Raw genomic sequence first — 27,854 nt, 5'->3', positions numbered from 1 at the left:
TTCTGATAAGTCAGTTTAACATCATAACCCTTAAGCATCATCCCTAACATCAGTTGCTGGAATAAAATTTGCATCAGAAATTGTAAAGTAGTTCAGAAGTCAAGTCAATTTGGAGCCTTTTCACATAAGTTACTGATTTAAAAGTGTCTATCTGTTACCCATGCCACAAGGATGATGTCTTACTGTAAGAACTAAAGAGCTTGAACTGTATTCTTACATTAATGAAAGACAACCCATCTCCCCATGGAAGTGAGCAGAAAAAACAATTATCCCAACGAATTTATTATGATCCAGAATATTATGTACCTTTAGGCTAACATGATATAGTTTTAAATGGCTTATTTAGTAAAGATCCATAAAATAGGTTAATAACTTAGAGAACAAGAATTACTGTATAGATTTAAGAAGATAAATTAGTCTAGAGAAAAGACACAAAAACTATGAAAAAATGAATACACTTTCCCAGAGAATGAATAGTTACAGTCAGCATTGCATAAAAACAGAAGTGCAGACTAAACAGTGCTGTATGGTTATTTCCATATTGCATTACTTTTCTTGGTCAGTTTATTTGACAAAGAATGCTCCATATTTTTGTAATAAAAAAGTCATCAATCTAATGTTCCCATGCTCTTATATTTTATTAATACTTTAGTATAAAAATGAAAGTATTTATTAAATAAGTGTGACTTTAGAAATTCCTATTTCAGTTACCTTTATCAAAGTATATGTTTTCATTATAAAAATAAAGGACACTATGTAATTAAGGAGCAGGGAAGTGGTTACACTTACCTTATTAGTGGCTGGTGTAGAGCAACCAATGACGCATGGACTGTCACAGACACAACAGAAAGGTGGAAGTAATCAAACATGACATTGACATGGTGATGGAGGCCTCTTTGGAGGCTAAAGTGCAGCTTCAGTGTTCGGCTGCTTATTAGCTGCAAGGCGTTCAGATCATCTGCCCTGTAAAAAGCAACACATTTGCTTATTAGTACGAAAATTTCGTGAAGGCCAACATTTTGTAGCATAGTTTAAACTATCGAAACCTTTAATTACTTAATTATTTTTTAACAACAGAATGAGAATAATTTTTAAAGCATCACATTTGCATTAGACAGCAATATGAAATCTAACAATAAGAAAATAACCAGATCTTACTTCTAGTTTTCTAACTGTACTTACAGTTTCCATGTTAATGGACTGTTTTTCACTAATGCCCCTACAAAACGAGTCCTTTTTGATACTTTAGGAAATACTCTCATCTTAAAATTTTACTCCATAGGGAATACTGTTTATAATAAAGTTGCAGTACAGTGTAGGTCAAATCCTATTGTGATAAATCCCAAAAGGTGTTTAAAATTGTTTTTATGGTACAAAATTTTGTTATTAAGTGTTGCTCAAAAATAAGCAAGTATCAATAATTGGTATATATTTTATTACAGATATTTAATCTGTCATTAGATTTACACATACAAAAATTGAAACAATGCCATGAAAATATGTCCAAATATGTATCTATTTTTAACCAATACGTACATTATAATTACCTACAGCTAATTAACTATTTACTCATTTCAGCTTACTCCACTTACAGAATTGACTTGGTTTAAAAAAGAATCCCTCAAGGAATTCCCTGCAATAAACAAGTATTACAGAGGACCAGTAGCCACCACGTAAAACATTCTTATTCCTCCGTGGTAGTAAAGAGGACATCTCACAAGCAGACCTTGAGAAATGTAACTGCTTAGACGTTTATCCCACACGTAGTCTAAATTTATATACAATTTTCAAGAAGTATTTCTACAGGTACATTTGAAATGAAGAAAAACCCCACGAAAGTAAAATAGTAAAATGGATCTCTGATTCTTGTTTTACATGAATACAAGCACAGTTTGTCCCTAAAATGTATGACTGTATGTCCAGATGTGTGGACAAGTTCAGGGTAGCCAGTCCTAAAACTTCTTCATGGACTGTGGAAACAACTGTTAAGTCTAAGAGTCATCAGTCTGGATAGCTCTCTGAGTATCAAGAGAGTCCCACCTGAAGGTGGCATCACTCATGCCACCAAGAAAGATAAGCCAGTGATGCACTGGAACAGAGCTCGGTTGTGTTTAAATGCCTCAAGGCAGTGGTATTGTATTAACCGTGCAATTTCTAGAGTCTAGGAAATTGTTTCATGCTTCTTCAAGTCGTCTGCTTTGCTACCTGGAGCTCATGGAATCAGCATGGGCACAAAAAAGTATGCCTAACCATTCCCATGAGACTCTCCCAGAAGGGAGAAGGAGTCCAAAATAAAGAAGGGGGTAGGCTGGGTTCTAAGAAGAAAATGGGGGGGGGGGACTCTAATACAGATAGATAACTGTCATGAGTAACTTAAGATTTTTAATTGTTTGATTAGCCTACTTACGAATAATCTCCATCTGTGAAGTGCAGATCCAAGGATAACAGAAAATTCATTTCCTCAAGGGTTTCTTCAATCTGAAGAGAAATTATACTATGAGTTGCCTTTTGAATATTTTATAGAAAGTTAGAAATATGCCTTGAGGCTTTACAAAAAATATTTATCTAAATATATATGAAGAAATGTTTACCTTTTTTTCATCCAACAACATTTTAACCTTGAAGATCATGACGTCATTTAAAACAACTTCCTCATTTTTATATAGAATTTGAAATGTTTTACTGCAAATCAGAGAATCATGAACTGAAGCTGGAAAGGCTAAAGTCATACCTAAAACAGATAAGATATGTAATTGACAGGTAAAAGGAAAAATACAATACAACTATACTTTTACTTTACTATACATTTGATTATATTACTCCAATGCCATTATTTTATATAGCAGTATTAGAACATTTCTGAAAGTTTGTTACTTACTATGATAAAAAATGAATAAATATGGCTTCCCTGGTGGCGCAGGGGTTAAGAATCCGCCTGCCAATGCTGGGGACAAGGGCTCGAGCCCTGGTCGGGGAAGATCCCACATGCCGTGGAGCAACTAAGCCCGTGCGCCACAACTACTGAGTCTGCGCGCCTAGAGCCCGTGTTCCGCATCAAGGGAAGCCACCACAATGAGAAGCCCGCGCACTGCAACAAAGAGCAGCCCCCACCCGCTGCAACGAGAGAAAAGCCTGCGCGCAGCAATGAAGACCCAATGCAGCCAAAAGTAAATAAATAAAATTTTTAAAAAATTTGTTTAAAAAAATGAGTAAATAAGTACCTTATAACCATTACAGAACTCTTATACAACTTAATCTGAGAAGGTAAATGAGAAATCTCAAGGTAGATATTTTAAGAGTGAACAGTTGATCTGTATACCACAGAAGAAAGCAATTTAGTTTTCCATAGCTGCCTAGTGAAGAATCTGGTTGGCTTTTGTCCTGCTTGCTGGGAAGTAGCTTCTCAACTCTTGGAATAAAGAATTTGGTTGGCTTTTGTCCCTAATTCCTGAGAGTTAGCCTCTAAATCCTTAGAATTTCCCAATGACAGGAGTGTCTCTGTTATTCATGGTGGCCTACGGTAAGGTGACGACTCAGGACAGGGGCTGGCCACACCAGTGAGACCAACCATGTGATTGGAAAGTTGGGGTTTTGAGCCACATGCTGTAAGCCCAACCTTCAGGGCAGGGAAGGGGGCTGGAGACTGAGCCATGTGGGTGATGATTCAATCAATTGCGGCTATGTAATGAAACACCAGTAAAAACTCTGGACACTGAGGCTTGGAGTAGCTTCTCTGGTTGGTAATACTCTCTACATTGTCACACATAGATTTTTCTGGGTGGGTAATGCATCCTGACCCCCTGGGGGGATAACAACGGACTTCACAAATCTGGGACCCTCCCAGACCTGGCGCTGGGCATCTGTTCTTTTGGATGGCTCTGATTTGTATCCCTTTGCTATAATAAAACTTTAATAATAAGTAGAGTGCTCTCCTGGGTTCTGTGAGTTGTTCTCGTGAATTACTGAACCTGAGGGGGTAATGAGTAACTCCCAATTTGTAGCCATGTGATCAGAAGCAAGGGTAGCCTATGGATCCTCAAGTTGCAGCTGGTGTCTGAGGTGAGAGCAGTATCACGGAAAACTGTGTCCTTTACCTGCAAAGTGTGGTCCACCTCTGGGTTGTTGGGTGTCAGGTCATCCTAACAGCCCACTTGCTGTCTTATTACTCAACCCTCCAGAAATAACATGATGGGAAAAGGAGTCAAAGAACCGGGAGATGTTTAATCTGGAGACAATGCACAGTGGGCCTCTCCGTGGGCAGGGAGCCCAGAGTGAGACACCAGAGTCCACCTGGAGTGAGGAGGGCGTCCCTGCTGGGGTGGCCTGAGGTCCGAGCCTGTGCAGGTGCCGAGGGCAATCCAGGCAGAACAAGGTACTGGGAGCCCGAGCAGGATGAGGGGGCAACTGCATGGGAGGGGACCTTAGGCTCGGGGGGAGGAGGGGGTCCTGGCCGAGGGGCAGCCTGGTACAGGGTGCAGGAGTCCCAAAAGGAGGAGAGAAACCCCTCTCGGGGGTGCAGGTGGGTGTGGGCAGCGGAGCCCGAGTGAGGGGAGGAGAACGTCCCTGCAGGAGGAGCTCCTGGCGGGAGGGCTGAGCAAGTCCGGGTGGGGTGAGGAGGGTGTCACACAGGGACGGGGGCTGCAGGAGGTGCAGAAGCCCGAGAGGTGGACGGGTGCGTCATGAGGGAGGGAGGCAGTGACAGGAGCTGCTTATGGAAGGGGCTGATCAAGTGAGAAAACACACCAAGGGTCTGGAGGGCCAGGTGCCCTACTGAAACCTTTCAGGGAAAGCAGGTCCACAGATGGAAAGGGGATACAAATATAAAACGAGTCCTACGGTTTTGGACTAAACTGGACTAAAATGAGAAATACTCATGTGAACTCGTGGTTTTTACTACATGTTTAGATAAAGAAAAACAGGTGTAAAAACAGATGTAAATGTGTTCATGTATGTGTAAGTATATATGTATATACACGTACTCACTAGCTCGGTCCACTCACAGGGCCTGAGAACACAGCCCCCAGTACCGGTTTCTAATACAATGCTCCACGAAGAAGAACCAAGGCTGTGCAGAAATGGTTGACTCCAGAGCTGGGGCACACACAGGACAAGATCCATCTGGACCATCTTTTCATACCAGAAAGCAAGTTAGTGCCAGGAGAACGAGGGGACACATCAAAAGGACAGAGAAGCCAGCTTGAAGAGGTTTCCCTGGTCACAGCGGGGATAAACTGAGCGCCAAAGTAAATGACGACAGAAATGGATTAACATGCACTGAATAATACAGAAATTCATAAATCCACACTGATATAAATACATACATACATACCAGAAGTTTGAAGGGAAAAAGAGTGACTTTACAGTGAAGTCTGACAGAGACTTAAATGATCAAGTTAACATCACATTAATGGGACACACAGAAGTCATGTGCCACCTGGTAAGATATATGAGGCGAGCACAGCATTGCTCCTGAGACAGTCCTGTCACACACCACGAGGAAATCACAGACCAATGAGAACTGAAGGACATTCTACAAACTATCAGGGTTACAGTCTTCAAAGGCGTTACAGTCATGAGACTCAAGGACAGACCGAGGAACTATTCCAGAACGAAGGGGACTGAAGAGGCATAGCACTGATTACGAGGCATGATTCTGAACTGATCATTTGCTGCAAAGGACTCTGTGGGGAAAACTAGCAAAACTTCAAAGGGTCTGAGGATAAAGTGGCAGTAATGTATCGATGTTAGCTTTGTAATTTGATGATTTCATTGGTTATGTAGGACAATACTCTTGTTTGGAGGAAATACCCACTAAAGTGTTTGGGGATGATGGAGCATCGTGTTGGCAAATTACTCTTAAACAGTCCAGGAAAAAAGTTCTTTGTATCGTACTTACAACTTTTCCCTTCACGCATATATGAAGGGAAATCAAGTATCAGAAACGTAACTTCTGTATATTACAGAGAAGAGGAAGAAATTTTCCTTAATGGAAAGTAAATTTTTAATGCACCCAGATAATGCAAACTTAGAATCTGCCGCCTCAGAGAGCGCCAGTAAGGCTGCAGCTCCTCCGCGGGGCTGCTTCTCTTCCACGCTCCTCCCCCCGCCCAGCCCGCAGCTCCTGTGCCGCCCGCGAGTGCCTGCAGACATCCTCCGTGTCTCCTCTCTGCGGCCACCTCCACCACCTTTGAATGCCACGTCGTCACACAGTACCACTTGGCACCTTGCTCGTGTCTGCAGTCCTTACAGAGCCCTGGAAGCCCTTACTTCTTGAAGGCTGTATCTCTTAATTCAAGGTTACTTCCTCCCAAACGACTGCAGCCATCACTGTGGGTGAGAAACCTCCCCGATTCCTTCCCTCCCCGCCCTCAGGGCTCTCGCCTTGCAGCCCTCCTGGCTCCCACTCCTGCGTCGTCCCCTAGACTTTTACATGGCCAATGACCGCGATCCCTCTGTAACTTAAATTCCAATCGACATCCCCTCACACGCCCGCCTTTCTTTCCAGTTCATTCTCTCTAAGACCACCAGTTCAACAATCCTTTGACCCCACTGGATCCTACTCCCCTTCATCGCCCCCTGCTTCCCCTCAAGTCCTCACTTTCCTCCTTACCCACCTTAACCTCCACGGTTCATGTTATCACTCACCCTTGCACACATCCTGTTAAGGACACATACTTCTCTTGCTTTGTCATATTTGCCCGGAGAAATCTCAACCTTTGTAAACCTAACTCTCTGCCTCATCCATACTTGTATCCACAAGGTGAATGGAGCTGGGAAGAATACACAGCTCTTCTGACGGACCAGACTTCAAATCCACGATCACTAAGCTTAAACAGGCCCTCAGTGCTGCCGAGCAATCACACTAGGTTTTCTGAATCCATTCCCGCTCCACATTCCTAGATCACTATTTCATAGGTTATTTTCTCTGCTCAAACCTAGCCTTCAGTCTCGACTGAGCAGTTTGGTTCTTATTTCATAAGAAGATAAACATAACCAGGTTACTTGGCTCCCTGCACGTCTCACTCTCCTGGCTTTTCCCCCACTGCGCAGGCCATGCTCTTTTAATCATTTTCTTTGCTGTGTTTTTCTTATCCAAGAGGAAGCATACCATAGTACGGTTTTTTTGGTTTTTGTTTTTAAATTTATTTTCTTTATTTTTGGCTGCATTGGGTCTTCATTGCTGTGCACGGGCTTTCTCTAGTTGTGGCGAGCGGGGGCTACTCTTCGTTGCAGTGCGCGGGCTTCTCATTGCGGTGGCTTCTCTTGTTGCGGAGCACAAGCTCTAGGCGCGCGGGCTTCAGTAGTTGTGGCATGTGGGCTCAGTAGTTGTGGCGCACGGGCTTAGTTGCTCCGTAGCATGTGGGATCTTCCTGGACCAGGACTCGAACCCTTGTCCCCTGCATTGGCAGGCAGATTCTTAACCACTGCGCCACCAGGGAAGCCCAGCATAGTGGTTAAGGACAGATTCTGGTTGAAATTCAGGCTCTGCCACTTATTAGCCCGAATTCAATCTTTTTGTTTGTTTTTTTTTTAAACAGGGTCACAGATTTATTTATTTATTTTTGGCTGCGTTGGGTCTTCGTTGCTGCGTGCGGGCTTTCTCTAGTTGTGGCGAGCGGGGGCTACTCTTCGTTGCGGTGCACGGGATTCTCCTTGTGGTGGCTCCTCTTGTTGTGGAGCATGGGCGCTAGGTGCGTGGGCTTCAGTAGTTGTGGTGCACAGGCTCAGTAGTTGTGGTGCACAGGCTTAGTTGCTCCGCGGCATGTGGGATCTTCCCGGACCAGGGCTCGAACTTGTGTCTCCTGCATTGGCAGGCAGATTCTTAACCACTGTGCCACCAGGGAAACCCCCAAATTCAATCTTTATTAACCTTTCTGTCTTCTATGCCCCACGTCCAGTCCTTAGCAAATCCCATAAGCTCTACCTACAAACTACGCATACCCAGTATTTACTGACTGAGAGTGATAGAAATGCTCTAACAGAAACAAAGAACACTGCAGTTAGGAGTGCCCAAAACAGGATTCTAAAGCACGTGATAAGAAACTGTTCACAAAACAAATTATCCTAAATTGCTTTGCAAGGACAATAATTAACCTGCTGTGAGAGTCACCTATGCCCTCAATTAACATCAATATTTAAAGCTTTTAAAAAGATGTACCAATGACTTAAAGAAAATAAACTTATCAAGTTTTATTCCAAACCAGAAGCCAAGCACAAAAGCTGTGCAAGTTCCTCCCAGCCGTTCATTCACTCGTCCAGTCAACAAATATTTACTGAATAGCTATTACAACAGCTATTATTATAACAGATAGTCTATAAATAGGCATATCATAGACACTTTCTAGGTGTTAGAGATAAAGACTAAAATTAAAGAGATAAAAATCTCTGACCTTTTGGAGCTTACATACTAATGGGAAGGGTGATAAAGACAGTAAATAAGAAAAATGATACAGTATGTCTGAAGGTAATAAGTGCTACGGAGAAAGATAAAGAGGAAAGAGGGTGAGAAAGGTAGTGGTTTTAAACAGAAAAGGCAGGCAATGCTTCATTGAGAAGGGGACCTCTCAGCAAGGACCAGATCCCCACATCCTCTCCCTGCTACAGGCCTCCTTCACCTGAGGAGTCTGGAGGTTTGTTCCCCAGAGAGGTCAGAACAGAGGCCCTCTGAACGGGAAGTCACCTGGCAAAGCTGAGAGCACGAAGGTATAAGCAGAGGCGTTCTGCACCCTGAACGCCGAGGTGCACAGAGCGCTTCCTCTACTGGGTTCCCAGAAGGCTGGCAGTTAAAGAGTCTTACTCTCCAGGAAGGAAACAGGCTAGAGCCTTCTCTGGCATTTCAAGAACTGCAAGGAGCGTAAGATCTAACCCTATTTGCAAGCCAATAAGCTAGCTGGCCACAGGGTCATGGATGCTGGCAAGAGACACGAGACTCTGGGGTGAGAGTTTTAAGTTCACCTCAGTTGCCCTTGTTCTCACTCGCCCAAGTCACATGGGGTGACACAGGTGGATACCACGCATGCATAGGGTTTGGGTCACAGTTGAAGAACTCTAAGCTTAGGAAACCTTGATCTTTTTTAAGGGGGTATAAGAAAACCTGTCTAACCTTTGAACTGGAGGGAGACCTTATCTCTGTCATACTGGACAGTAAACAAATCACCTTCTGCTCCAGACAGAGACACTACCTACACCTCCCAAAGCTCTTCACTACAGCAACATCCTTAAAAAGATGGTCTGGAACAAAAGCCTTTCAGTATCCTTGCTCACAAGATGTACGGAAACTGAGAAACCATGGAGAGCTACTTTCAACAACATGTAGGGTAAAATCTCAGCTTCTTCACAGTTCTTGACATAGGGAATCTGACCAGGCCAAAATATCTATAATAGATCTGTTATGTAAATCTATTTTATTAGATAAGATCTCAGATACCGACTTCACAGATTCCTAGCAATCAGCTCACCAACATCACCCTAATGTGACACTCAAAGACACAAGTCCCATGTGTGCTCTCCGAACGTCCAATCAGCCTCCTTTCAGTCACGTGCAGATAACTGAGGACTATCAGACACCTGAAGAAAGCTTCTAACATGCAAGTTAAAAACCAAAACAGAGAAAAAGCAACTTGTAGAGAGAAATAAAACTTAAAAATCTATCAGTATTGTTCTCAGAGAAAAAAAATCGCATTCATGAAATAAGAAAATGTTGCTATAACTGGGGGTGGGGGTGGGGGAAGGATGGATTGGGAGTTTGCAATTAGCGGATGCAAACTAGTATATATAGGATAGATAAACAACAAGCTCCTACTATATAGCACAGGGAACTATATTCAATATCCTGTGATAAACCATAATGGAAAAGAATATAAAAAAGAATGTATATATGTGTATAGCTGAGTCACTTTGCTGTAGAGCAGAAATTAACACAACACTGTAAATCAACTATACTTCAATACAATAAATTTTTAAAAGGGAAAATGTTGCTATAACAAAGGAACAGTCATAGAACAAAAGAGCACTTGAATTTTAAAAGAAAAAATGGAATGAGACGGAGTGAGGAAAAGGAGGGGAGAGAGGAAGGAGAAAGAGAGATAGACAAAAAAAGGGAGAAAGAAAAGCAAAAAGCTCAAAAAAGCGGTTACAGCTGAAGAAATAACCTAGTAAATACAGCAAAAAGGTATAAATGGAAAAAAAGGAGAGGAAAAAACTAAAAATTAAGAGAACCAGTGAAGATGATCCACCATCTAAATGACAGAAGTTCCATAAAGAAAGAACAGAGAAGACAGATGGGAGAAAATGATTAACAAACTAAGAAAATTTCCCAGAACTGAACTGCTTCCAGAGGAAAAGGGCCCAATGAGTACTGAGAGACCAGAGGTACATCATCATGTGCCATTAGGGCAGCCGAAACAAAGAGAAGATTCTACAAGATTCTTGAAAGGGGAAAAGGATCACATATAAAGAACTAGCAACCAGAAAAGCTTTGAAACTCTCAACAGCAATGCTGCAACCCAAAAACCAATGGAGCAATACTCTCAAAATTCTGAAGGAAAGAGTTCCAACCTACAATTCCATACTTAGCTAAACAAATGTAAGAGCAGAATAAAGACATTTTTAGACACTAAAGGTTTCAGACATATTTATTTCCTACACCACTTTTCCCAACAAGATAATGGAGAATAGGCTCCACCAAAATGAGAGAGTAAACCAAGAGACAAAATAGGTGTTAGGAAACAAGATCCAATGCACAAGGAAGGTAGAGGGAATCCCTAGGAAGACGTGAAGGAAGATTCCAAAGAGGTCCTCTGTCTTAGATACAGAGGTGACTGATCAAGATTGGATCAGTGTGCTCAACAGACAGCTATGCTGAGGTCTATCACCTGAAAGACCTGTGCTGCCATGGTGCCATTTTTTAACCTAAGGACAGATTAAAAGCTTGGCCAGATTCCTTTCAGCACTTGATTTGTTTGAGGGTGGACTAAGAAAGTTTCTGCCCTATAGCCTAGATCATATGAGGGCAGTCTTTTCCCCTCACAGAGGTTTTCTGCTTTGCCCTACTCCTAAGAGTTGAAGGAAGGAAAACTGAACAGTAAGTGTACATGCAAACAAGCCTATTCCACACGTTGGCTATCTAATACTCCACCACGCTGCGACCTTGGCAGGAGCCCTGGATGTGTGAGTTCACACAGTACTCCATCACACTACAACCTTGGCAGGAGCCCTGGATGTGTGAACTCACACAATATTCCATCACACTACGGCCTGGAAGTGTGGATTCACACAAGTCACTCCTGACCTTGCCTATTAACTCCCCTAAGGGATCCTGAACCCTTTCAGTGCACAGAAGCACACCATAACCCAGGGACTGCTCAGCTTTCTCATGGGAGCAGCTGGGCTTGTGCTTGCTACTCAGTTTTCCCAAACTCAACTAGACACTTCCTTGGCATATACTCATAGGTAATGAAACTATAAGCAAAACAAAAGAATGATTAACACAAAAGTCAGGAGGGTTACACAAGGTGCTTTTATGGTACAAATAATATTCTGTCTCTTAAATGAAGGGTTGGGTACCTGGGTGTTTATTTTATCACTTAATAAAATAATGTTTTACATTATCTTCAAAAATGTCTGATACATTTCACAATAAAATTTTAAATGCTTATTGCATTATGTATGTCATGCATTGCTCTAAGCTAAGTAGACCAGACTAAACCAAAACAAACCAAAAAACCACTTTCCTTGCCCTCATCTAATTCTGTAAATTCCATCTGCACTAAGTGTGACAGAGAAGGACAGAGTGCTGTGGCATCTCATAAGATGAGGGTGAACTTCGTCTGCAGAGTCAGGAAAGGCTTTGGTGACAATATAGCATTTGAGTTGAAATACCATGAAAAAGTTAGTCAAAAGAAGACAGAAGGGAGGAGAATTTCAGGAGGAAGGAGCAGAAACTTCTTGTTAGCAACTGCTAACAGCTATAAAAGAGGAAATCGACAGTAACACAATAATAGTGGGGGACTTTAACACCTCACTTACACCAATGGACAGATCATCCAAAATGAAAATAAATAAGGAAACAGAAGCTTTAAATGACACAATAGACCAGACAGATTTAATTGATATTTATAGGACATTCCATCCAAAAACAGCAGATTACACTTTCTTCTCAAGTGCGCACAGAACATTCTCCAGGATAGATCACATCTTGGGTCACAAATCAAGCCTCAGTAAATTTAAGAAAATTGAAATCTTATCAAGCATCTTTTCTGACCACAACGCTATGAGATTAGAAATGAATTACAGGGAAAAAAACGTAAAAAACACAAACACATGGAAGCTAAACAATACGTTACTAAATAACCAAGAGATCACTGAAGAAATCAAACAGGAAACCCAAAAATACCTAGAGACAAATGACAATGAAAACACGACGATCCAAAACCTATGGGATGCAGCAAAAGCAGTTCCAAGAGGGAAGTTTATAGCTATACAAGCCTACCTCAGGAAACAAGAAAAACCTCAGAAAAAAATCTAACCTTACGTGTAAAGGAACTAGAGAAAGAAGACAAACAAAACCCAAAGTTAGCAGAAGGAAAGAAATCATAAAGATCAGAGCAGAAATAAATGAAATAGAAACAAAGAAAACAATAGCAAAGATCAATAAAACTAAAAGCTGGTTCTTTGAGAAGATAAACAAAATTTATAAACCATCAGCCAGACTCATCAAGAAAAAGAGGGAGAGGACTCAAATCAATAAAATTAGAAATGAAAAAGGAGAAGTTACAACAGACACCGCAGAAATACAAAGCATCCTAAGAGACTACTACAAGCAACTCTATGCCAATAAAATCAACAACCTGGAAGAAATGGACAAATTCTTAGAAAGATATAACCTTCCAAGACTGAACCAGGAAGAAATAGAAAATATGCACAGACCAATCACAAGTAATGAAATTGAAACTGTGATTAAAAATCTTCCAACAAACGAAAGTCCAGGACCAGATGGCTTCACAGGTGAATTCTATCAAACATTTAGAGAAGAGCTAACACCCATCCTTCTCAAACTCTTCCAAAAAATTGTGGAGGTGGGAACACTCCCAAACTCATTCTATGAGGCCACCATCACCCTGATACTAAAACCAGATAAAGATACTACAAAAAAAGAAAGTTACAGACCAATATCACTCATGAACATAGATGCAAAAATCCTCAACAAAATACTAGCAAACAGAATCCAACAACACATTAAAAGGATCATACACCATGATCAAGTGGGATTTATCCCAGGGATGCAAGGATTCTTCAATATACGCAAATCAATCAGTGTGATACACCATAGTAACAAAGTGAAGAATAAAAACCATATGATCTTCTCAGTAGTAGCAGAAAAAGCTTTTCACAAAATTCAACACCCATTTATGATAAAAAGTCTCCAGAAAGTGGGCATAGAGGGAACCTACCTCAACATAATAAAGGCCATATATGACAAACGCACAGCAAACATCATTCTCAACCATGAAAAACTGAAAGCATTTCCTCTAAGATCAGGAACAAGACAGGGATGTCCACTCTTGCCACTATTATTCAACATAGTTTTGGAAGTCCAAGCCATGGCAACCAGAGAAGAAAAAGAAATAAAAGGAATAAAAATTGGAAAAGAAGAAGTAAAACTGTCACTGTTTGCAGATGACATGATACCATACATAGAGAATCCTAAAAATGCCACCAGAAAACTACTAGAGCTAATCAATGAATTTGGTAAAGTTGCAGGATACAAAATTAATGCACAGAAATCTCTTGCATTCCTATAAACTAATGATGAAAAATCTGAAAGAGAAATTAAGGAAACACTCCCATTTACCACTGCAACAAAAAGAATAAAATACCTAGGAATAAACCTACCTAGGGAGACAAAAGACCTGTATGCAGAAAACTATAAGACACTGATGAAAGAAATTAAAGATGATACCAACAGATGGAGAGATATACCATGTTCTTGGATTGGAAGAATCAATATTGTGAAAATGACTGTACTACCCAAAGCAATCTACAGATTCAATGCAATCCCTATCAAATTACCAATGGCATTTTTTATGGAACAAGAACAAAAAATCTTAAAATTTGTATGGGGACACAAAAGACCCCAAATAGACAAAGCAGGCTTGAGAACAAAAAATGGAGCTGGAGGAATCAGACTCCCTGACTTCAGACTATATTACAAAGCTACAGTAATCAAAACAACATGGTACTGGCATAAAAACAGAAACACAGATGAATGGAACAAGATAGAAAACCCAGAGATAAAACCCACACACTTATGGTCAACTAATCCATGACAAAGGAGGCAAGGATATACAATGGAGAAAAGACAGTCTCTTCAATAAGTGGTGCTGGGAAAACTGGACAGCTACATGTAAAAGAATGAAATCAGAACACTCCCTAACACCGTACACAAAAATAAACTCAAAATGGATTCGAGACCTAAATGTAAGACCGGACACTATAAAACTCTCAGAGGAAAACCTAGGAAGAACACTCTTTGACATAAATCACAGCAAGATCTTTTTTGATCCACCTCCTAGAGTAATGGAAATAAAAACAAAAATAAACAAATGGGACCTAATGAAACTTAAAAGCTTTTGCACAGCAAAGGAAACCATAAACAAGATGAAAAGACAACCCTCAGAATGGGAGAAAATATTTGCAAATGAATCAACAGACAAAGGATTAATCTCCAAAATGTATAAACAGTTCATGCAGCTCAGTATTAAAAATACAAACAACCCGATCAAAAAATGGGCAGAAGACCTAAATAGACCTTTCTCCAAAGAAGATGTACAGATGGCCAAGAAGCACGTGAAAAGCTGCTCAACATCACTAATTATTAGAGAAATGCAAATCAAAACTACAATGAGGTATCACCTCACACCAGTTTGAATGGGCATCATCAGAAAATCTACAAACAACAAATGCTGGAGAGGGTGTGGAGAAAAGGGAACCCTCTTGCACTGTTGGTGGGAATGTAAATTGATACAGCCACTATGGAGAACAGTATGGAGGTTCCCTAAAAAACTAAAAATAGAATTACCATATGATCCAGCAATCCCACTACTGGGCATATACCCAGAGAAAACCATAATTCAAAAAGACACATGCACCCCAATGTTCATTGCAGCACTGTTTACAATAGCCAGGTCATGGAAGCAACCTAAATGCCCACCAATAGACGAATGGATAAAGAAGATGTGGTACACATACACAATGGAATATTACTCAGCCGTAAAAAGGAATGAAATTGGGTCATTTGTTGAGACGTGGATGGATCTAGAGACTGTCATACAGAGTGAAGTAAGTCAGAAAGAGAAAAACAAATATCGTACATTAACGCATGTATGTGGAACCTAGAAAAATGGTACAGATGAACCGGTTTGCAGGGCAGAAGTTGAGACACAGATGTAGAGAACAAACGTATGGACACCAAGGGGGGAAGTGGCGGGGGGTGGTGGTGGGATGAATTGGGCAATTGGGATTGACATGTATACACTGACATGTATACAATTGATGACTAATAATAAGCTGCTGTATAAAAAAATAAATAAAATAAAATTCAAAAATTAAAAAAAAAAAGAAACTTCATTTATTTTTTACTTCATATGGTATTAGGTACACGGTCAGCACTTGCGGAGAAACTGGAACTCGTGTGCACCATTGGTGGGAATGTAAAATGATGTAGCTACCATGGAAAGCAGTATGGAGGTTCCTCAAAAAATTAAAAATAGAACTACCATATGATCCAGCAATCCCACGTCTGGGTATTTACACAAAAGATTTGAAAACAGGGTCTTGAAGACATATATCTGCACTGTACTGTTCATGGAAGCATAAATGTCCGTCAACGGATGAATGGATAAAGCAAATGAGATAGAAGATGGAGTATTTTCAGCCTTAAAAGAGAAGGAAATCCTGTCATACGCTACCACACGGATGAACCGTGAGGACTTACGCTAAGTGCAACAGGCCAGACGAATGCTGCGTGATTCTACCTACACGAGGGATCTCGGATCGCCACTCACGGAAGCGGTAAGTACAAGAGTGGTTGCCAGGGCCCGGGAGCTGCGGTAAATGAGGAGTTCTCGGTACACCACGTGCAATGTACAGAGTTTGTCAAACAACAGTGTGCATACAGTCAGCAACACTTAACACTTAAAAGTTTGTTAACAGGGGAAATTTCATGTCATGTGTTTTTTACCAAAAAAAAAAAAAAAAAAAAATGAGTGCTTCACTCTGGAGTGTTAGTAACCCATGGCAATTTACTTAGAGAGAAGCCTTGAGGTTTTCGTCCTAAGGTTAACATTAATCTCCTGACATTCTGCACTTGGGCCTGGGGTGCCCAGCTGACCTGATTACAGACCTTTAATTTATCCCTGTTTTCAGGCCCACCTCTCACTTTCCTTCCTCTGCTATTCCCATCTGCACGCTTGCAGGGAAAGTGTCCCGAAAAGGTAGTTCAGCTCTTACTTCTGTTTTCTGTCCTTCAAAATTCACTGAAATATTTTTGTTATTCCTTCTTACACTCCTCCGTTGCTATTACCGAGGAGTCTTGGAAACAAGAAGACCCAGACATATGTGTGTACTCAGTTTATTGTCTTGAGTCGGAAAGCCTCCCTGCTTTTTAACACTTATTTGATGATAACCTCTGCCCATGAGGTTAGGAACCACATAAACATGTTTCATTGCTTTGATTTACGAGTGAGGCCCGTGTCTTACACACAATAGGCACTCAGCAAGTAGCTATTGAAGAAATGAACTTTCATCTAACTTCTTAATTTAGTGCCCTATTTCCTTTTTGAAATGACTCTATTTTCACTTTGCCTATCAGTCATCTGCTAACCCAAACATCAAACTTACACTTTGAGAGACTTGTGATAGAGGCCTACAAATACTTCCATTAAATCATGATAATTTAGATTTTATTCCTATCACCATCTTTCTGCATTTCCATTTCTTTTGATTAAACAGCTAGCATTGGTATCTCTCATTTATTCTGTGAACAAGTGAGCATTCATTCAACCATAACTTGCCGCTAAAATATCGAGAACTAAGAGATATGAACATAAATAAGAACACTGCCCTTGTTTTCAGAGTTCCCAGTCTAGTTTGGATAGAAACATTCAAGCAAATAATTGCAGTACAATGTGATAATCTCCTAATTCCCTATTTCTGGAGGCCAAAGCAAATGGCACTGTCTCTTCAGCCAGGTAAAAAGACAACAAATGGCAGTGACAGAAGGAAGCCGCTGAATCCAGGGAAAGGAAGTGGAGGCTTGTGATGCCAAATGGACTCAAGTTTCATAATCTATGCAACAGTTTATTGCAAGAGCTAACTTTCTGGTGAGTTTTCCATTCACAGTTGTTGAAATTATTCAGTTCCTGATAACAGTAATGGATTAGTGACATAATATGAATTGTAGTCTCTAGCTACATATTTCTTTAAACTTTCCTCATTTTTACAGGCATTTTTCTTTAATGATTCTTGTTGTCTGTTTGTATTAGAATTCCACTTCTGAATTGGAAAAAATGTGTTAAGATGCTAAGAGCTGAAAGAAGTCTATAGAAAGCGCTATGGCAACATGGCAGAGGAAACTTCTCAGTGCCTATGGGAGGCATCTACGGGCTAACAAAGGAGACAATGAGGGGAGGAATGTGCACAGAATAGGAGGGAGGTTAGAGCCCAGCGAATTTGTCCCAGAGAACCCACAGGGACAACAGTGGGAGATAAAGTCAGACATGTAGGATGGGGGTCAAGTCATGAAAAATCTTCACAACTCAGAAAAATCCATCACAACATTTCAGTGTCTGTCAAAGGAAGGCCCTGAAAGGTTGGTGTCTGGGCAGAGCTTAAGGAAACAACTAACAGGGGAGAAAGAGATGGTTCTTTTAGCAGCACTGCAAAATACTGACGCTTCTTTACAAGTTGCCAGTTAGCCACTGCCAAGGCAAAGCACCTGGGTCAACTCTTCCTGATACCTAGCCCCGATTTCCAGACTTCCCTTTTTCTTTTTGTTTTATTTATTTTTTAATTAATTAATTAATTAATTTTAATTTATGGCTGCATTGGGTCTTCGTTGCTGCATGCAGGCTTTCTCTAGTTGCGGCGAGGGGTAGCTACTCTTCGTTGCGTGTGCGGGCTTCTCATTGCAGTGGCTTCTCTTGTTGCGGAGCATGGGCCCTAGGCATGTGGGCTTCAGCAGTTGTGGCTCGCAGGCTCAGTAGTTGTGGCTCGCGGGCTCTAGAGCGCAGGCTCAGTAGTTGTGGCACATGGGCTTAGTTGCTCTGCGGCACGTGGGATCTTCCCGGACCAGGGCTTGAACCCGTGTCCCTTGCATTGGCAGGTGGATTCTTAACCACTGTGCCACCAGGGAAGCCCCCTTTTTCTTTTAACCACTACCACCTGTATAAAAGCACTGGGTGGTGGTAGGTAGAAAAAAGAATGCAATACATATATGCACAAGGAATCTTACCCAGAATAGACAGCCTTAGAAAAACCCTGGTCAAACACAAATAACTGGAAATTTCCTTTTGGTTCAACCAGGTTTGATTTCTTATTAGTCCAAATGTTTATCTAGTTGTGAAGCTTTCATCAAAGTGGAGAATATACTTTTTTAGTAATAAGACTTTCCCCGCATATTATTGCTTGAATTTTGGGCAGTTTCTCTTTCTTTCTCCCCATAAACAGCAGTCTTACAGAAGAACTAAACAGATTTTTTTTTTCCAAAGAGGACACTAAAATGGCCAACAGTCACATAAAAAGATGCTCAGCAAGGCTAATCATCAGGGAAATGCAAAACAAACCCACAATTACCTGTCACCTCACACCTGTCAGAATGACCGTCCTCAAGAAGAAAAGAGACAACAGTGCTGGTAAGGGTGTGGAGAAAAGGGAACCCTCACACGATGTTGGTGGGAGTGTAAGTTGGTCTGACCACTGTGGAAAACAATACGGAGGTTCCTCAAAAAACTAAAAATAGATCTGCCATACGATCCAGCAATTCCACTTCTGGGTATATACCCAAAGGCAACAGAAATGGGATCTTGAAGAGATATATGCACTCCGGTGTTTACTGCAGCATCATTCACAATACCCAAAACGTGGAAACAATCTCAATGCCCATCAACAGATGAAAGGATAAAAAAGATGTGGTGTATATATACACAATGGAATATTATTCGGCCACAAGGAAGGAGGACATCCTGCCATTTGTGACAATATGGATGGATCTTGAGCACATTATGCTAAGTGAAGTAAGTTAGAGAAAGACAGTATGTATGATATGATTTATATGTGGAATCCTAAAAAAAAGTCAAACTCATAACGAACAGAGAGTAAAATAAGAACAATCTTATCTTCCCACCCCCCCCATCCCCTGGTATGGGGGGGGGTGGGAAGATAACACTGATGTAGCTTAAGGGTACAAGCTTGCAACGAGTATAGTCCAAATAAGTCATAGAGATCTAATGCATAGCATAATGAATAAAGACAACAATACTGTACTATAATTAGGTAATGTGATAAATATCACTACAATGGCAATCACAGTACAATATACAAATGTATCAAAGTAATACATTGTACACAATGTTAAATTTATACAGTGTTACGTTATTCAATAAAAATGTCAAATTTATTCAATAAAAAAGGAAAAATAGCTGACTTTTAATTACTACTTATCACTTATTTATTGCTTCTCACTACTACTACTAGCTACCATCTATAGAGCACTTACTATGCGCCAGGCATTGAGCTTTATGTATATTGTTATTAATCCTTTAGGCAATCTTATAGGGCAGGGATTAATATATCCATTTTATAGATACCAAGCCTCTGATAACGTAACTAAGTTGTCCAGGAAATAAATGCCACTGCTGTTTGCTGCGAAGCCTGTGCTTGGTCTTCTATGCCACACTGATAAACTAGCTCAAAGACATACCTGCAGTTCACTCTTAAACTTACTACAGAGCCCCACACCAGAGGGGGAGAGCTGTCTCACTGAGGAAGAAAGACCCAGAGGAGGCGCTGAAGAGGGCAGACCATATCAATCAGCTCTCCTGTGTACGAGCAAGGCCAACCCTTAAACACGGAGAAGGGAGAGGCACACAAATGGCTCCAGCAGCCCCCTCTTCCGGGACCGCCTCTCCTTATATCGAGCGGGTGCTGAGATCCTAGAGGTCACCTTATTCCAGCTCTTTAACATCTGCGGCAGTTAAGATAGAACGGGAAGCCAGGACAAAGTACCCAATATTTACTGAGCGCTACACCGGGCCTCTTGACCCAATTTTTCTCATTTAGTTTTCAAAAAACACACTGTAAAACAGGGATTACTTCCATTTCACTGGTTAGGAAAGGCTCAGAGAAACTGAATAATTTGTTTAAGACCATAAAGCTAGCAAACAGCAGAACAAGACTTGAAACTAGTTATGTCTAAATTCAAATACTCTGTGCAGATTAAGCTAGCTTTATACGAATAGAAATGGAAGCCCAGGTCCCCAGCTTTCTGTAATAAGTTATAAAGTCCAGGGACTTTTCTGAGGTCTCTTCCTCCCTTCGGTTTTCCCCTCTTGCCCTTGGTCATCCTGGTTCATGCTTCTTGTCCAAGAAATGGTTTCATTGATTTTTTAAAAAAATTTTAGATTTACTATTAACATGAGATGTTATGTGCTTAATTACTATGTTGCATAAAAGAAATTATATAAATCATAGGAAAACATCCAATTAATAATATAAGTTTCAGCTCTTTACAACATTAAATGGTTCACAAATGGCACAGTAAATGAGTCAAACTTGACTGCTTCTTATTCTTTCTTGTATTACTAGAAGCCCAATAACAATATCCTACATGTATATGGCCCTTTACAGTTTGCTGTGAACTTTCACTTATTGTAAAGCAGGTTACGCATTTCACAGATGAGAAACTGAAGCTCGCAGAGGTTACGTGAGTTTTCCAAGGTAACATAAAGGGAAGCTGGTATCCTGATTCCAAGTAACTACTTTGTTAACCACAACAAAGCTGCACCTTTGACTCTACAACTACTGAAATACCTAAGATATACCTACAGCTATCTCGATTTCATAGGTGACCCAGATCAATACCAAAACGGGAACTAGATTTGCCTTGTCTGGCCAGAAACTTAAGATTCTCCTTCTTTATGTTGGATAGTCATTTCAATTTTATATACCCTTTCCCTCTTGTGTTACCATGAAAATGTAAATGCTGTTTACTTGTTTTCAACATTTGGAATAAACCCATAGACAAAAACCACAAGATTTAACTACAGTTATAAATCCGAATATGAATGTTAGCAATCTTGACAATATAAAACAAAGGATATGTCCAACAGGTTGGGAAGTGGAGGGAAAGAAAAAATTTGAAAAAAGAGGTAAGATTGTTTATATCCTTACTTTAGAAAATGAGGGGTCTGTCATATGTGCTGAAATAAGAAACAGAGCTTTAAATATTTCATTTGAAGCTCCGGTAATGATCAAAGAGAAATGTGAGAATAATGGTATCTCTTAAAAAATAGGGGGAGAGGGAGGAAGTGGTGTGACATAAATTGTCACAGGACGTGGAATGTCCATGTAGGGGAAACCATCAGGACTACAGAAACAGTTAAAAGCAGATGCATCCAGAGAAGGAGCTATGGTTTTCACTACTAATCTTTCTGGACTAATGGATCTTTTAACTCTTTGCTGGTATTATTTGCATAAAAATATTTTTTTCAGAGAAAAGGGACGGATAGATACAAAAAATCAAATAAAACAGTAAACGCTTCTTTTTAAAAACTACTATCGCTATTAGAAATGGCGAGTTGTTACTTTTTATCAAAATTGTACATAGTCTTCTAACATTTCAAACTGGGGCCAGCTTCCCAGGACCGGCAATGACTTCTCTGTTGTAGAAATCTCTGAATGCACTGTTACTATTCCGTTTTCAACAGCCCCATAAATACTCACTGTCTCTCATGACTGATGTTATTATAAGATGACAGCTATGTCCTGGCTCAAGCCTCTCACTGTCAGCACAATCTTGTGCTGGAAATAATTTAAACATGTTGCAATAAGCCGTATAACACCATCTGATTCCCAAACCATCTAACCTGTCTACTGCAACTCACAGACAAAATCATCATTTTTTTCTCTTCTTCTTAAAAGTTTTCCAGAAATATGCACACGGTGTAGGATATATGGTAAAATATAGAGCTGGAAAGAAAAGGTCTTGAGATGGAAGCACAAATCTAAATTAGAAGAAAAATAGGGTATGTAACAAAAAGTACAGAGAAAATTCAAGCCCTTGGAAGGAAACGTGAACTGTTAAGGAACAGAAGCGAAAAGAGACTTAACCATATTTATGTTGTTAGCAAGGATGAATCTAGAAATCAGTGATATATATTTATTAAAACAAAGTCAGCCAAATACATAGGAGTAATTTCTGGAGGCAGAAAAATTTTGGAAGGATACTTTTTCCTAACAAATTTACTAATACTAAAAAGGTACACATACTCCAGGAACTCTTAAATATCATTTTAAAATGAAACAAATCTTAGGGGAGGAAAAACATAAAAAGAGAAAAGAACCAATACCTCTTAGATTGGAATAAACTGGTTGCCTTTCTTTGCTCTTTGTTTTTCAGATTGCTGGTGAGGAAACTCATCTGAACATTATTTTGGATCTACTGTACCTGTGATCCTGTAGTAAGTCATGACATTCCATCAACCATTATTCTCTATAATTTTCATACAAACTTAAACATTCAACACCATAGGCTATTCTGGGGTATACTGGCAGGAAATACAATTTGGATGCCAGATTTACATTCCCAGGGAGGTTTCAGAGGATGGTTCAGGAGCTGTGGAACATGACACACATAAAGGGTAACCAAGCTGGGGATGGTCTTGGGCAGGAAAAGCAGCACATCTCACAGTTCATTCAGGGCCACTGCATTTGTAAAAGTGTTGATATCTTTGTGTACCATAGCTCTGATGAGCACAGATGCAAAAATCCTCAACAAAATACTAGCAAACCAAATTCAAGAGCACATTAAAAGGAGCATACACTATGATCAAGTGGGATTTATCCCTGGGATGCAAGGATGGTTTGACATATGCAAATCAATAAACGTGATATACCACATTAACGAAATGAAGATAAATGAAGGATAAAATGAAGGATAAGAATGAAGGATAAAAATCATATGATCATCTCAACAGATGCAGAAAAATAATTTGACAAAACTCAACATACTTTCATGATAAAAACTCTCAATAAATTAGGTACAGAAGGAATGTACCTCAACATAATAAAGGTCATTTATGACAAGCCCACAGCTAACAAATCCTCAGTGGTAAAAAGTTCAAAGTGTTCCTCTCAAGTCAGGAACAAGAAAAGGATGCCCACTCTTACCACTCCTGTTCACCACAGTACTAGAAGTCCTAGCCACAAGAAACTGGCAAAAAAAGGAAATTAAAGGCATCCAAATAGGAAGAATTAAAGGAATTTAATTCTTTAGTTAAATTAAAGAATTTAAAGGAAGAATTAAAATCATCTCTGTATGCAGATGACATGATCTTATACATAAAAACCCTAAAGTCTCCACCAAAAAGCTGTAAGAATTAATCAATGAATTTAATAAAGTTGCAGGACACAGAATCAACATATAAAAATCAGTTGCATTTCTATACACTAACAATGGACTACCTGAAAGAGAAATCAAGAAGAAAATCCCATTTACAATAGCATCAAAAGCAATAAAATACTTAGGAATAAATTTAACCAGAGGAGATGAAAGACCTGTACACTGACAACTGTAAGACACTGAGGACAGAAACTGAAGAAGACACAAATAAATGGAAAGATAACCTGTGTTCTTGGATTGGAAGAATGAATATTGCTAAAATATCCATACTACCTGAAGTGATCTACAAATTTAATATAATCTCTATCAAAATTCCAATGGTATTTTTCACAGAAATAGAAAAAATTATCCTAAAATTTGTATGAGACCACAAAAGTTCCTGAATAGCCAGAGCAATCTTGAGAATGAAAGAACAAAGCTGGAGGCATCACACTTCTTGGTTTCAAACTATATTGCAAGGCTATAGTAATCGAAACAGTATGGTATTGGCATAAAAACAGGCACATAGATCAATGGCACAAAAAAGAGAGCCCAGAAATCAGCCCACCACATATGGTCAACTAATACCTGACAAGGCACCAAGAACACATAATAAGGAGAAGAAAGTCTCTTCGAAAAGTGGTGCTGGGAAAACTGGACATTCACATGCAAAAGAATCAAACTGGACCCCTATTTTATATCACTCACAAAAATTAACTCAAAATGGATTAGACTTAAATTTGAGACCTGAAACCACAAAGCTCCTAGAAGCAAACAAAGGGGAAAAGCTCCTTGACATTGGTCTTGGCAACGATTATTTGGATTTGACACCAAAGCAAAGGCAAAAATAAACAGGTGGGACTACATTAAACTACAAGGCTTCTGCACAGCAGAGAACACCACCAACAAAAGAAAAAGCAACCTACTGACTGGGAGAAAATATTTGCCAACCATATATCTGATAGGGGATAATATCCAAAATATATAAAGAACCAAACAACTCAACAGCAAAAAAACAATCTGATTTTAGAATAGGCAGAGGAACCGAATAGACATTTTTTGGCAAAGAAGACATACAAATGGCCAACGGGTACATGAAACGGTGCTCAACATCACTAATCATCAGGGAAACGCAAATCAAAAGCACAAAGAGATATCACTTCACATCTGTCAGAATAGCTATTATCAAAATGTCAAGAGATAACGAATTGTTGGCCAGGATGTGGAGAAAAGGGAACACTTGTGCACTGTTGGGGAGAATGTAAATTGGTGCAGTCACTATGGCAAACAGTATGGAGGAGCCTCAAAAAATTGAAAATAGAACTTCCAAATGATCCAGCAATCCCACTCCTGGATATATATTTGAAAGAAATGAAATCAGTATCTAAAAGAAAATTCTGCACTCCCAATTTCATTGCAGCATCATTCACAATAGCCAAGAAGTGGAAATAACCCAAGTGTCTGTCAGTGGATGAATGGATAAAGAAAATGCAGTGTTTCTTTAATTAATGGAATACTATTCAGCCATACAAAGATGGAAATCCTGTCATTTGCAGCAACATGGATGAACCTGGAGGGCATTAAGCTGCATGAAGTAAGTCAGACACAGAAAGACAAATATTGGATGTTATCACTTACATGTGGAAACAAAATAAAAAAGTCAGTTTCATAGAAACAGACAGTAGAATGGTAGTTGCCAGGGGCTGGGGTGTCGGAGAAATGGGGAGATATAGGTCAAAGGGTACAAACTTTTAGTTATAAGAAAAATAAGTTTTGCAGATCTAATGCACAGCATGATGACTATAGTTAGTAATAAAGTACTGTATACTTGAAATCTGTTAAGAATAAATCTTAAGCCTTCTTTCCCACAAACACACAAAACAACTAACTATGTGAAGTGATAGATGTGCTAATTATCTTGACCATGGCAATTTTTTCACATTGTATCTGTATAATAAATCACATATGTATATGTACTGTACAATGTATGTGTATAACAAATCACATTGTATGCTTTAAATATATAAAATGATATTTGTCAATTATTCCTCTATAAAGCTGAAAATATATATAAATAAAAAGGTGGTCCAGAAAAAAGAAGTTTTTCTACAGTATTTTCCAACTGGCAACTTTAGGAGATACAACAGAGCAGGACATTTAGTCTGCTGATTAAGGAAGGTCAAAAAGGCAGTACCGGGGCTTCCCTGGTGGCGCAGTGGTTGAGAGTCTGCCTGCCAGTGCAGGGGACGCGGGTTCGAGCCCTGGTCTGGGAAGATCCCACATGCCGCGGAGCAGCTGGGCCCGTGAGCCACAACTACTGAGCCTGCGCGTCTGGAGCCTGTGCTCCGCAACAAGAGAGGCCGCGATGGTGGGGGGCCCGCGCACCGCGATGAAGAGTGGTCCCCACTTGCCGCAACTAGAGAAGGCCCTCGCACAGAGACGAAGACTCAACACAGTCATAAATAAATAAATAAATAAATAAAAGAACGTGAATTTCTTTAAAAAAAAAAAAAAAAAGCAAACTGGGCTATTCATTTCAGTAACAGTCAAGTGGTCTTAGTTTGCATTCAATTTCCAATCAGTTTCTCAATCTATAAAAAAAAAAAAAAAAAAGGCAGTACCAATCTGTCCTGTAATATTAGTTGTTTTAACCTGTTTCCTAGAAAGTAGACTTACAAAAGACCTATTGACAATAAATGTATACTCCAACATGTACACCAGGCCAAGAAGAAAATTAATTTTGAAAAGAAAAAAGGTACATATTTTTGGTCATAAGCAATAGGCCTCCCTGAGCATTTTGACAGTCTTCAGAAAGAGTAAACTCTCCATTACGTACAATTCATTAAACTTTAACATTAACCAGCATTTTGGTATCCATAGTACGCTAAGAAAGATAATCCTCAACACTTCAAATTCCCAGAATATATTTTTAAATTTCAAAAATGAACTGAACTGTGCTCAACATAGCTTTAATGTTAGGTATACTTATTATTTTATGATGCTTTGAAAACTAGTAATTCATATTAGAAATACATGATAACTCTCTAGTACGTTTCATTAACCATTTCGTTTTCTAATTGCTTAGACTGAAACAGAGTATACTGTATCAGGAAAGCTGAAAAAATGCCCAATGATTATGTCAGGGCCACCAGTTTTGGCTCCAATCCTTTAATGCTGGTGTGTCTCCTCGGAATATGAGTAATAAAAGAGCTGCTATAGCATGTCTATTTTATGCTTTCTGGCCCTTTGTTTTCTAATTAGAGTAATCAACCAGAAAAAAAAAAAAGTGGTTGAAAAATATTCTCAAAACGCATACTATAAAACTTTATCATAAAACACCTTTGTGATCATATGTCAAATTATGTGTCCACATTCACTGTGTATTTGTTAGAATTATATATTACATGATATAAATGATACCACCCCCACTTATGTTTGGTTTCATGGAAATTTCACATACTTTCTTTTATTCACTCATCGTAAGAAACCTAAGAGGGAGACAAGGAACCTATAATCAAGCCTGTTTTACTGAGGGCCTCAAATATATTTTTTATAAGAGGTATGAGAATGATGCTCTTTGGCATCTTATATTTGTAATTAAAAGATAAAAATAATTATGAAAAGTTATTATTGGTCATTATAATGTTGCTTCACATTTTTTTTAAAAAGTTGACAATATCCCTTGGCTTACCTGCTGCATGTAACAAACTAGCTTCTACTCTGTGGGGAACTCTTGGTGGAATTTTCATAGATGCACGAATCTGGTAAAAACTAAAACAAAAGAGACAGAGAAGTCACTTCAAAACATTTAAAAATATGCAATGCTGCAATTTCTATATATCTATATGTATTGAAAACTAAAGTTGGTCTGCTTCTATCAGTCTCCCACAGTACTTACTGCTGGTGGAAAACAGTGTCTCAGATCCACACACAGATCAAATAGTAGCATGGCATACAACCCAAAGGGAAACAGGCGTGTGTACAGACAGACGAGAGAAACAATCTTACTTTAAGTGAGAGAATGCATCGTAACCACAGGCGTTACTAACGGTTCTAAGGGTTTCACTGCTTTATTTGATTGATTCATTTTTCTCTTTTAAAAGATAATAAAGTATTCTTAAGCATAATTTTGAGAAAATACAGGATTAACAGTAGATGGTTTTTAAAAAAATTAGTTTCATACTATAAGATCTGTATT

The 27,854-nt window shown here is 39.5% G+C and overlaps 1 protein-coding gene across 18 annotated transcripts in view; it reads right to left on the bottom strand.

The window, feature by feature from the left end:
• Positions 1-27,854, bottom strand: part of FAM135A (family with sequence similarity 135 member A) — a 121,266-nt gene that overhangs the window by 59,235 nt on the left and 34,177 nt on the right. For 16 of the 18 annotated variants that reach the window (XM_082404980.1, XM_082404974.1, XM_082404961.1 and 13 more), the window contains 4 exons: positions 27,348-27,427; positions 2,592-2,731; positions 2,408-2,478; positions 790-963 (listed from right to left, as the gene is read on the bottom strand). In XM_082404980.1, the coding sequence (XP_082261106.1) occupies positions 790-963; positions 2,408-2,478; positions 2,592-2,731; positions 27,348-27,427 (465 nt within the window). The remainder of the gene's footprint in view (positions 1-789; positions 964-2,407; positions 2,479-2,591; positions 2,732-27,347; positions 27,428-27,854) is intronic. The other 2 variants (XM_082404978.1, XM_082404979.1) reach the window with 1 other exon arrangement.

Source organism: Balaenoptera borealis (genome assembly GCF_965194805.1).
Source record: "Balaenoptera borealis genome assembly, chromosome: 9".
Taxonomy (NCBI): domain Eukaryota; kingdom Metazoa; phylum Chordata; class Mammalia; order Artiodactyla; family Balaenopteridae; genus Balaenoptera; species Balaenoptera borealis.
Note: the sequence above shows the minus strand (reverse complement) of the source record. Positions and strands in the feature narration are given on the sequence as shown.